The 13170-nt window shown below is 41.4% G+C and overlaps 1 protein-coding gene across 2 annotated transcripts in view; it reads left to right on the forward strand.

The window, feature by feature from the left end:
• The window catches only part of pdcd6ip (programmed cell death 6 interacting protein), a 49019-nt gene that overhangs the window by 13347 nt on the left and 22502 nt on the right, over nt 1-13170 (forward strand). For both annotated transcript variants that reach the window (XM_061897149.1, XM_061897150.1), the window contains exons 2-6: nt 1224-1278; nt 1361-1430; nt 7870-7997; nt 9470-9623; nt 11844-11944. In XM_061897149.1, coding sequence (XP_061753133.1) covers nt 1224-1278; nt 1361-1430; nt 7870-7997; nt 9470-9623; nt 11844-11944 — 508 coding nt within the window. The remainder of the gene's footprint in view (nt 1-1223; nt 1279-1360; nt 1431-7869; nt 7998-9469; nt 9624-11843; nt 11945-13170) is intronic.

The raw sequence follows: 13170 nt of genomic DNA on the forward strand, positions 1-13170 counted from the left end.
TATTATTGTGAAGGGGTGGACATGCGCTGTGCTGCTGTTCGCAGCTTGATGAGTAAAGAGTGCTCTCAGTTGAGGCTGCTAAAAAAAAAAAGGATAGCGCCTCTCAAGTTGCAACTGCTGTTTGTTCATTGTTGCTCTTGTTTCACTCATCGGCTTCTCATCTGTTTCATTGTCACAGAGAGATAGTGTGTACTTGAGTGTATACCTGGTCAACCACAACCTGAACACAGCTGTTATAATATCCAGCATGTCAGCTGTGGCTGCATACCAGGCTTCTAATTGGATCAAATGTGCAGGATAATGTGTGTTAATGTAGACACATTTGGAAACTCCATGGGTGTGGAACGTGGATGAATATTGTTTGAACATTTTTTAAAGCGTGTTTGTGTGCTCGGGGTGTAACGGTACACAAAAATTACGGTTCGCTACGTACCTCGGTTTAGAGGTCACGGTTCGGTTCATTTTCGGTACAGTAAGAAAACAACAAAATATAAATGTTTTGGTTATTTATGTACCAAATTTGTAAACAAAGGCATAACAAACATATACACACAGGGTCCATAGCTAAGGTTAATGGCAGAAAGAGGATATATGGGCTTTTTGTTTTTCCACCTTAGAAGTGGGTCAAAAATAGTTTTTAATGCAATACAGCCACCCCGAATTGGACAAGCGGTAGAAAATGGATGAATAGATGGTCTTAAATGTGCTGCTCTAAAAACATTTGTTATTGCTTCAGCCCTGCCTGACTCGCCGAGGAGAGGCTGCTTGAATGCGATGGTGACGCTTCAAAGGAGTTAGCACGTTTGACGTGTTGGCAGAAGCGTACACTACTGCTACTAAACAATGTCTGCAAACCTCCGTCCTCCATTTTTGTATCGCAACGCGCAGCCAAAGTTTTCCAAACGGGAGATCTTAACGAGGCAGGAGGGTCTTCCAGTTCTGGCTTTTGTATGTTGTCCTAGCCCGGTCGCTGCTAGCCTGCCGTGTGTTGTGCCTCGCTCTGCATTGTTTACACAACCTGCGGTGCGCTACCTAATATGTCCGTGTGGAAACCCATTTGGTACACCTCCGAACCGAACCGAAAACCCCGCACCGAAACGGTTCAATACAAATACACGTACCGTTACACCCCTATTGTGTGCACATGATCGAAGACAATGTTCATCTTTTCATGCTGCCACCAGCAAAATGTTCTTATTGCTGCAAATGTCTGCTCTCTCCAGATATTATGACCAACTGTGCGCCGTGGAGCCCAAGTTTCCCTTCTGTGAAAACCAGGTAATGGATTACATGCCGGGAGCTCTGGCCTTTTCTTGTTCCCAACTTGTGTCCAACAAAGTGTCTTCTTGTGTGTCCTCAGCTGTGTTTGACGTTCACGTGGAAAGATGCCTTCGATAAAGGCTCGCTCTTTGGAGGCTCTGTCAAGCTGGGTAATGTAATTTTTACACATCTTTATGTACTTGTGTACTATCAAAATGTACACGTCTTTATTTACTTGTGTACAATCAAACTTTACACGTCTTTATGTACTTGTGCACTATCAAACTTAACATGTGTTTATGTACTTATGTACTATCAATTTATATACACATCTTTATGTACTTGTGTACAATCAAACTTTACGCGTCTTTGTACTTGTGTACCATCAAAATGTACACGTCGTTATGTATTTGTGTATTATTAAACTTTACACGTCTTTATGTACTTGTGTGCTATCAAACTCTACATGTCTTTATGTACTTGTGTACTATAAAAACCTCACACGACTTTATGTACTTGTGTACTATCAAACCTTACACATCTTTATGTACTTGTGTACTAGTAAACTTTATAGGTCTTTATGTACCTGTGTACTATCAAAACTTACACATCTTTATGTACTTGTGTACTATCAAACTTTACACGTCTTTATGTACTTGTACACTATCAAACTTTAAATGTCTTAATGTCCTTGTATACTCTCAAACTTTACACATCTTTATGTGCTTATGTACTATTTAACTTTACATGTCTTTATGTACTTGTGTACTATCAAACTTTACATGTCTTTATGTACTTGTGTACTATCAAACTTTACATGTTTTTATGTACTTGTGTACTGTCAAACTTTACACGTCTTTATGTACTTGTGTACTATCAAACTTTACATGTCTGTATGTACTTGTGTACTATCAAGTTTTACACGTCTCTATGTACTTGTGTACTATCAAACTTTACACGTCTTAATGTACTTGTATACAATCAAACTTTACACATCTTTATGTACTTGTATACTATCAAACTTTACATGTCTTAATGTACTTATATACTATCAAACTTTACACATCTTTATGTACTTGTGTACTAATAAACTTTACACATTTTTATGTCCTTGTGTACCATCAAACTTCACACGTCTTAATGTACTTGTTTACTATCATACTTTCCATGTCTTTATGTACTTGTGTACTATCATACTTTACACGTCTATGTACTCACGTACTATTTAACTTCACACGTCTGAGTGTACTATCAAACTTTACATGTCTTTATGTACTTGCGTACTATTTCACTTTACACGTCTTTATGTACTTGTGCACTATAATACTTTGCATGTCTTAATGTACTTGTATACTATCAAACTTTACACATCTTTATGTACTTGTGTACTGTCATACTTTACACGTCTTAATGTACTTGGCTACTATCAAACTTTACATGTGTTAATGTACATGTGTACTAATAAACTTTACACATTTTTATGTACTTTTGTACTATCAAACTCCACACGTCTTAATGTACTTGTGTACTATCATACTTTCCACGTCTTTATGTACTTGTGTACATCATACTTTACACGTCTATGTACTCACGTACTATTTAACTTTACACGTCTTTATGTACTTAAGTACTATTTCACTTTACACGTCTTTATGTACTTGTGCACTATAATACTTTGCATGTCTTATTGTACTTGTATACTATCAAACTTTACACATCTTTATGTACATCTGTACTATCATACTTTACATGTCTTAATGTACTTGTATACTATCAAACTTTACACATCTTTATGTACTTGTGTACTATCAAACTTTACACATCTATGTACTTACGTACTATTTCACTTTACACGTCTTTATGTACTTGTGTACTATCAAACTTTAGACGTCTTTACGTACTTGTGTACTGTCAAACTTCACACGTTTTTATGTACTATTGTACTGTCAGGCAGGGCTAATCCGTTATTCCCTCTGTACGACATCTTCAGCTGTCTCACGCTATAAATAGTTGCGTTGTATTGCAAAACCGGTCTGGCAAGGTTTGGTATCGTGTTTGAGGCGTGGATGGGTGTGTTTGTGTTGCTATATGAAGCACAGTATCATCAGCGATATCATCAAGTTGATCAAACGGGAAGTAAACACACATTAGACGGGAAGTGGGACCGCAGAACTCCGACAAGGCCAAATAATCTCAACACCTCCTGCTTACCCTGGAATTTACTCATTTAGAAATTCATGTTAATAATTAATGAAGATTAATTACTATTAAGAAAAGAATGCAGAAAAGTTCCATAAGATTTGTTTAAAATGATTTAGAAAAATCACAAATAAATGAGGTGTCCCAATGCAACTTTTTTACTTCCACGATATCAGCAGGAACAATAAATACTTGTATTATTTAGTAATGTGGATTTATTCTGTCATTAAGTTGAAGTGGAGTGGTAATTGTTTATTAGGTGACTCCTAGTGGCCACAATAAATAAGTTAAGCTCATGATGCGGACACATTTCTTACTGGATACTTTCTAATACGCTTCTGCCTTTGAGACTTGTGTATGTAAGTAATATGCAACTTTAATTTTTTTATACTTATTTATATTGAAAAATGTGCTGTTTTATACTCCAATATTCTTTAATGATTATGTATGTATGTCTAGCTTGTGTGCTTAGCTGTTATGTAGCTGCCACACTAAAATAGAGGAAATCGTGTGCTTATTGGAGGACATTTAGATGTTAACTGCCTGTCCAGCTTTGCACAAGTAAACACACTGCAGGACGGCTTGTATCGCACATGATGTCACACACAAGTCAACACGCTGCAGGACTGCTTGTATCGCACCCCTTTAAACACGCTGTAGGACTGCTTGTATCGCACGCAAGTAAACACGCTGCAGGGCTGCTTGTATCGCACGCAAGTAAACACACTGCAGGACTGCTTGTATTGCACATTATGTCACACCCAAGTAAACACGCTGCAGGACAGCTTGTATCGCAAATGTCACACCCAAGTAAACGCCCTGCAGGACTACTTGTATCGCACATGATGTCACACACAAGTAAACAAGCTGCAGGACTGCTTGTATCGCACATGTTGTCACACACAAGTAAACCCCCTGCAGGACTGCTTGTTTCGCACATTATGTCACGCACAAGTAAACACACTGCAGGACTACTTGTATCGCACATGTTGTCGCACACAAGTAAACCCCCCTGCAGGACTGCTTGTATCGCACATTATGTCACGTACAAGTAAACACGCTGGAGGACTGCTTGTATCGCACATGTTGTCGCACACAAGTAAACCCCCCTGCAGGACTGCTTGTATCGCACATTATGTCACGTACAAGTAAACACGCTGGAGGACTGCTTGTATCGCACATGATGTTACAGACAAGTAAACGCGCTGCAGGACTGCTTGTATCGCACATGATGTCGCACACAAATTTAACACGCTACAGGACTGCTTGTATCACACATGATGTCACACACAAGTAAACACACTGCAGGACTGCTTGTATCGCACATGATGTCGCACACAAATTTAACACGCTGCAGGACTGCTTGTATTGCACATTATGTCACACCCAAGTAAACACGCTGCAGGACAGCTTGTATCGCAAATGTCACACCCAAGTAAACGCGCTGCAGGACTACTTGTATCGCACATGATGTCACACACAAGTAAACACACTGCAGGACTACTTGTATCGCAAATGTTGTCGCACACAAGTAAACCCCCCTGCAGGACTGCTTGTATCGCACATTATGTCACGTACAAGTAAACACGCTGGAGGACTGCTTGTATCGCACATTATGTTACAGACAAGTAAACGCGCTGCAGGACCGCTTGTATCGCACATGATGTCGCACACAAATTTAACACGCTACAGGACTGCTTGTATCACACATGATGTCACACACAAGTAAACACGCTGCAGGACTGCTTGTAATGCACATGATGTCGCACACAAATTTAACACGCCACAGGACTGCTTGTATCACACATGATGTCACACACAAGTAAACACGCTGCAGGACTGCTTGTAATGCACATGATGTCACACACAAGTAAACCCCCCTTCAGGACTTCTTGTATCGCACATGATGTCACAAACAAGTAAACACGCTGCAGGACTGCTTGTATCGCACATGTAATCACACACAAGTAAACACGCTGCAGGACTGCTTGTATCGCACGCACATAAACATGCTGCCGGACTGCTTGTGTTGCACGTGATGTCACACACACATAACCACGCTGCAGGATGTCTTGTATCGCACATAATACCACACAGGAGTAAACACCCCGCAGGACTGCTTGTATTGGACGTGATGTCACACAGAAAACACGTTGCAGTACTGCTTGTATCGCACATGACGTCACACACAAGTAAACATGCTGCAAGACTGCTTGTATCGCACATGATGATCACCCAGAAGTAAACGACCAGCAGGACTGCTTGTATCGCAAGTTATATCACACACACAAGTCAACGCACTGCATTACTGCTTGTATCGCACATGACATCACACACAAGTAAACACGCTGCAGGACTTCTTGTATCACACATGATATCACATACAAGTAAACACACTGCTTTACTGCTTGTATCGCACATGACATCACACACAAGTAAACACGCTGCAGGATGTCTTGTATCGCACATAATACCACACAGGACTAAACACCCCGCAGGACTGCTTGTATTGCACGCGATATCACACAGAAAACACGTTGCAGTACTGCTTGTATCGCACATGACGTCACACACAAGTAAACATGCTGCAAGACTGCTTGTATCGCACATGATGATCACCCAGAAGTAAACGACCAGCAGGACTGCTTGTATCGCAAGTTATATCACACACACAAGTCAACGCACTGCATTACTGCTTGTATCGCACATGACATCACACACAAGTAAACACGCTGCAGGACTTCTTGTATCACACATGATATCACATACAAGTAAACACACTGCTTTACTGCTTGTATCGCACATGACATCACACACAAGTAAACACGCTCCAGGACTTCTTGTATCACACATGATATCACATACAAGTAAACACACTGCTTTACTGCTTGTATCGCACATGACATCACACACAAGTAAACACGCTGCAGGACTGCTGGTATCGCACAAGATAGCACACAAGTAAACACCCTGCAGGACTGCTTGTATCGCACATGATATCACACACAAGTAAACACGCTGCAGGACTGCCTGTATTGCATATGATAGCACACACAAGTAAACCACCCTGCAGGACTGCTTGTATCGCACATGATATATCGCAGAGAAAACGGCGCTCCAGAGAGTCATAAAGACCGCCCAGAAGTTAATCGGATGCCCGCTCCCCCCCCTGGCTGACCTGTACAGCTCCCGCTGTCTCAGGAAAGCACAGAGCATCCTGAAAGACCCATTCCACTCCGGGCACAGCCACCTGGAACTGCTACCCTCAGGCAGACGCTACAGGGTGCTAAAAGCGAGCACCAATAGACTAAAAAATAGCTTTTACCCAAGAGCCATAGTAGCATTAAACAGGCACTGAGTGAGCACAATATGTCCATCATGTCCTCATGTGTAATGTTTAAATGTTTTTCTATTTTTTCGGACTACAATGTGCAATAATGTTTTATGTATGTGTGTATATGTATTCATATGCATGCAGAGATGCATCTGTGTGGATACATATACATATACATAGATACATCTGTCATCTCTATCTTTTTTTTTTTACTTTTTATACTACCATATTGTATATGCACCTTAGGAGGAGCTGCTCCAATTTCGTTGTTCTTTGAACCTGTTCATTGCAATAATGACAATAAAACTCTATTCTATTTTATTCTGATATCACACACAAGTAAACACGCTGCAGGACTGTTTGAATCACACATGATATCACACACAAGTAAACACAGTGCTCTACTGCTTGTATCGCACATGATATCCACACAAGTAAACACACTTCAGGACTGCTTGTATCGCACATGATATCCACACAAGTAAACACACTTCAGTACTGCTTGTATCGCACGTGGTATCACACACAAGTAAACACGCTGCAGGACTGCTTGTATCGCACATTGTCACACACAAGTAAACACGCTGCAGGACTGCTTGTATCGCACATGATATCACATATAATATTGTTTCACATCAGCATTTTTCTGTGTAGCCTATAAACAATGTTCATTCATATTTGTAAGTGCCTTTCTGGGGACACAAGGACTACTGGCAAAACAAGAAATAAGGATCAATAAAAGTGTTGGACAGAGGAGAAGAGAGGACAGGAACAGTTCATGCACAATTATACAATTGTAAATGATTTATATTGTGACATGTCCTGACTTTTAGTGGATGGCCAGTAAAAAAGAAAGTGTATAATAGATGAGTTTATGTTTGCAGGTTTACTACTACACCTTTTATAGACTTCTCCAATAAACGTTTATGATGAGAGTTGAATATCTGCAAGTCCAACTGAATATAATAATGATAATGTCCCTGCAGTACTTACTGTTATACTAGCTCGCAAGCGCTTTTTGGCAGTCATGATGAAGATGTTGCCATAAAGGAGCTCAACAAATATTCTCTTTACAGCGTTGGCCAGTCTGGGCTACGAGAAGACGTGCGTGCTGTTCAACGCTGCGGCGCTGGCCAGTCAGATCGCCTCCGAGCAGAACCTGGACAACGACGAGGGCCTGAAAATCGCCGCCAAATACTACCAGGTGACTGTTTTGTCAAGTGTAAACTGTCCCGCTCCAGTCCTCTAGGTGGCGCTGTTGCACAAATGACAAGACCCCGACCAATCTACAAACCCCGTTTCCATATGAGTTGGGAAATTGTTAGATGTAAATATAAACGGAATACAATGATTTGCAAATCATTTTCAACCCATATTCAGTTGAATATACTTCAAAGACAACATATTTGTTTGCAAATAATCATTAACTTTAGAATTTGATGCCAGCAACACGTGACAAAGAAGTTGGGAAAGGTGGCAATAAATGCTGATAAAGTTGAGTAATGCTCATCAAACACTTATTTGGAACATCCCACGGTTGTGCAGGCTAACTGGGAACAGGTGGGTGCCATGATTGGGTATAAAAACAGCTTCCAAAAAAATGCTCAGTCTTTCACAAGAAAGGATGGGGCGAGGTACACCCCTTAGTCCACAACTGCGTTTCTCAAAGTGAAATTGCAAGAAATTTAGGGATTTCAACATCTACGGTCCATAATATCATCAAAAGGTTCAGAGAATCTGGAGAAATCACTCCACGTAAGCGGCATGGCCGGAAACCAACATTGAATGACCGTGACGTTTATTGAGTGTTGTTAAAAGAAAAAGTCAATAAACGTTTGGGAACTGAGGAAACTAATTGTTATAGCTTTGAAAGTGGAATTCTTTCCCATTCTTGTTTTATGTAGAGCTTCAGTCGTTTATTGAGTGTTGTTAAAAGAAAAAGTGGGCTTCACGGTGGGAGAGGGGTTAGTGCGTCTGCCTCACAATACGAAGTTCCTGCAGTCCTGGGTTCAAATCCAGGCTCGGGATCTTTCTGTGTGGAGTTTGCATGTTCTCCCCGTGAATGCGTGGGTTCCCTCCGGGTACTCCGGCTTCCTCCCACTTCCAAAAAAAAAAAACATGCACCTGGGGATAGGTTGATTGGCAACACTAAATTGGCCCTAGTGTGTGAATATGAGTGTGAATGTTGTCTGTCTATCTGTGTTGGCCCTGCGATGAGGTGGCGACTTGTCCAGGGTGTACCCTGCCTTCCGCCTGATTGTAGCTGAGATAGGCGCCAGCGCCCCCCGCGACCCCGAAAGGGAATAAGCGGTAGAAAATGGATGGATGGATAAAAGAAAAAGTGATGTAACACAGTGGTGAACATGCCCTTTCCCAACTCCTTTGGCACGTGTTGCAGCTATGAAATTCTAAGTTAATTATTATTTGCAAAAAAATAAATAAAGTTTATGAGTTTGAACATCAAATATCTTGTCCTTGTAGTGAATTTAATCGAATATGGGTTGAAAAGGATTTGCAAATCATTGTATTCTGTTTGTATTTACATCTAACACAATTTCCCAACTCATATGGAAACGTGATTTCTACTTGGTCTTGTGTGTCACCCCTATGCCAGCAGACTGTAGCGTGCTAGATGATGACGTGTTTCTGAGCCGTGATGTTCTTGTGCTCACGCAGCTGGCCAGCGGCGCCTTCGCTCACATCAAAGACACGGTTCTGTCTGCCCTCAACAGGGAGCCCACCATGGACATCGCCCCCGAGACTGTGGGCACCCTCAGCACCATCATGCTGGCCCAGGCCCAGGAGGTCTTCTTCCTCAAAGCCATCACTGGTAAGAAAAAAACCCGGAACACTCCTTTACTTTGGATTGGTAGTACCCGCCTGTCTCCCTGCTGTGTGTGTTGCACTTGATTGATGATCCTGCAGGACGTTGGGGGGTTTGAGAGGAGACGCAGAAACAAAAAGACAACACTGGACTCTTAAAGAGGGACAGACGGAGAGAAAAGACAGAACCGAGCTCTAAAAGCTGTGATATTTCTGTACACTACTTGTCTTCAAAGGGGACCTTGGACTAGTTCTCGCTTCAATACGGGACAGATAGAAAAGACAGAACAAGATGCAAAAACCTCTGATGATTCTACTTGTCTTAAGAGGGGACAGGTGACTAGTTCTCTCTTTTAAGATGAGGTAGACCGAGAGAAAAGAGAGTGTAAAAACATTGATATTTCTGTAAACTACTTGGCTTAAGAGGGGACAGCTGACTATTTCTCTTTGTAAGATAGAGTAGACCGAGAGAAGAAATATGGTATAGTGCACAAAAAATGTATAATTCTGTAAACTACTTGGCTTCAGAGGGGACAAATGACTAGTTCTCGCTTCAATAGGGGACACAGAGTGCAAAAAGCTATGATAATAATTTAAACTACTTTGCTTTAGAGGGGACAGGTGACTAGTTCTCTCTTTAAGATGAGGTAGACTGAGAGAAAAGATATAATGCAAAAACAGTAATATTTCTGTAAAATACTTGGTGTAAGAGGGGACAGATGACTAGTTCTCTTTGTAAGATAGGGTAGACCGAGAGAAGAAATAGAGTATAGTGCACAAAAAATGTATAATTCTGTAAACTACTTGGCTTCAGAGGGGACAGATGACTAGTCCTCTCTTCAATAGGGGACAGACAGACGGACAGAATAGAGTGGAAAAAGCTGTGGTATTTATTTATACTACTTAGCTTCAGAGGGACGTGTGACTAGTTCTCTCTTTAAGATAGAGTAGATTGAGAGAAAAAATACGTCATAGTGCACAAGAAATGTATAAATCTGTATACTACTTGGCTTCAGAGGGGACAGATGACTAGTTCTCGCTTCAATAGGGGACAGACAGAACAGAGTGCAAAAAGCTGTGATAATTATTTAAACTACTTGGCTTCAGAGGAGACAGGTGACTATTTCTTTTAGATGGGGTAGAGCGAGAGAAAAGATATAGTGCAAAAACAGTGATATTTCTGTAAACTATTTGGCTTAAGAGGGGACAGATGGCTAGTTCTCTTTGTAAGATAGAGTAGACCGAGAGAAGAAATATGGTATAGTGCACAAAAAATATATAATTCTGTAAACTACTTTGCTTCAGAGGGGACAGATGACTAGTTCCCGCTTCAATAGGGACGCTGTGCTAATTATTTAAAGTACTTTGCTTCAGAGGGGACAGATGACTAGTTCCCGCTTCAATAGGGACGCTGTGCTAATTATTTAAAGTACTTTGCTTCAGAGGGGACAGATTACTAGTTCCCGCTTCAATAGGGACGCTGTGCTAATTATTTAAAGTACTTTGCTTCAGAGGGGACAGATGACTAGTTCGCGCTTCAATAGGGACGCTGCGCTAATTATTTAAAGTACTTGGCATCAGAGGGGATAGATGAGTAGTTTTCCCTTTAATAGGGGACAGACAGAACAGAGTGCAAAAAGCTGTGATAATTATTTAAACTATTTGGTTTAAGAGGGGACAGATGGCTAGTTATTTCTATAAGAGCAGACCGACAGAACAGAGTGCAAAAAACAGTGATACATCTGTAAACGACTTGACTTAAAAAGGGACAAATGTTTAGTTCTCTCTTTACTAAGGGACAAACAGAAAAGACAGAACAGAGTGCAAAAAGCAGGGATAATTATTTAAACTTCTTGGCTTAAGAAGGGACGGATGATTACTTCCCTCAGAGAAGCAAGAGAACAGTGTGCAAAAAGTATCGATACTTCTGTAAAGTACTTGCATTAATCGGGGATTAATGGAAACAAGACTGTAAAAAGCAGCAATAGCAGGTTTTGTTTCTAAAGAAAGGATGGAGAGAAAATAGTTTTCCTCGTTAAATATGTCAGGTTAGAACGTGCAGCGCTACTCGGCCATATGTGAAGTAACATGTCCAGCTATTTTGGGTTTGTAATTGGCCACCAGGGGACACTTTCCACAGCGGGAAGCAGTTTGGAGCCAGCCTCAATTCCAGGCAGCACATAACCAAAGTCATCATCCTAACAGCAACTCTTCTCTTCCTCTACAGGCAGGATGAAGGACGGCGTCATCGCCAAACTGTCCAATCAGGCCGCAGATTACTACGGCGACGCCTTCAAGCAGTGTCAGTACAAAGACAACCTACCCAAGGTATGCCAAGGACACACATGCTGCTCACCGCTAATGCTAATGACACAGTAACAACGTTACACATGTTGCTAACCGCTAATGCCAAGGACAGGGTAACATCGTTACACATGTTGCTAAACGCTAATGACAAGATCACATCATTACGCACGCTGCCAATCGCAGATGCCAAAGACACCGTAAAAGCGTTACACATGTTGATAACCGCTAATGTCAAGGACAAGGTAACATCATTACTCACGCTGGCAACAGATAATGCCAAAGACACCGTAACATCGTTACACATGTTGCTAACCGCTAATGAAGAGGTAACATTGTTACTCGCGCTGCCAACAGCTAACGGCAAAGACACAGTAACTGCGTTACACATGTTGCCAACAGCTAATGCCAAGGACAACGTAACAGCGTTACACATGTTGCTAATGACAAAGTAACATTGTTACTCACGCTGCCAACAGCTAATGACAAAGTAACATTGTTACTCATGCTGCCAACAGCTAATGCCAAGGACACTGTAACATCGTTACACATGTTGCTAACCGCTAATGCCAAGGACAAGGTGACAGTGTTACACATGTTGCTAACCGCTAATGCCAAGGACAAGGTAACATCGTTACACATGTTGCTAATCGCTAATGACAAAGTAACATTGTTACTCACGCTGCCAACAGCTAATGCCAAGGACACCGTAACATCGTTACACATGTTGCTAACCGCTAATGCCAAGGACAAGGTGACAGCGTTACACATGTTGCTAACCGCTAATGCCAAGGACAAGGTAACATCATTACACATGTTGTTAATCGCTAATGACAAAGTAACATCGTTACTCACGCTGCCAACAGATAATGCCAAGGACACCGTAACATTGTTACACATGTTGCCAAGAGCTAATGCCAAGGACACCGTAACAGTGTTACACGTGTTGCTAACCGCTAATGACAAAGTAACATCGTTACTCACGCTGCCAACAGATAATGCCAACGACGCCGTAACATTGTTACACATGTTGCCAACAGCTAACGCCAAGGACACCGTAACATTGTTACACATGTTGCCAAGAGCTAATGCCAAGGACACCATAATAGTGTTACACATGGTGCTAACCGTTAATGCCATGGACAAGGTAACATGGTTACACATGTGTAACCATGTTACACATGTGTAACATCGTTACTCACGCTTCCAACAGCTAATGCCAAGGACAATGTAACAGCGTTACACATGTT

Source organism: Nerophis ophidion, linkage group LG04 (assembly GCF_033978795.1).
Source record: "Nerophis ophidion isolate RoL-2023_Sa linkage group LG04, RoL_Noph_v1.0, whole genome shotgun sequence".
NCBI lineage: Eukaryota > Metazoa > Chordata > Actinopteri > Syngnathiformes > Syngnathidae > Nerophis > Nerophis ophidion.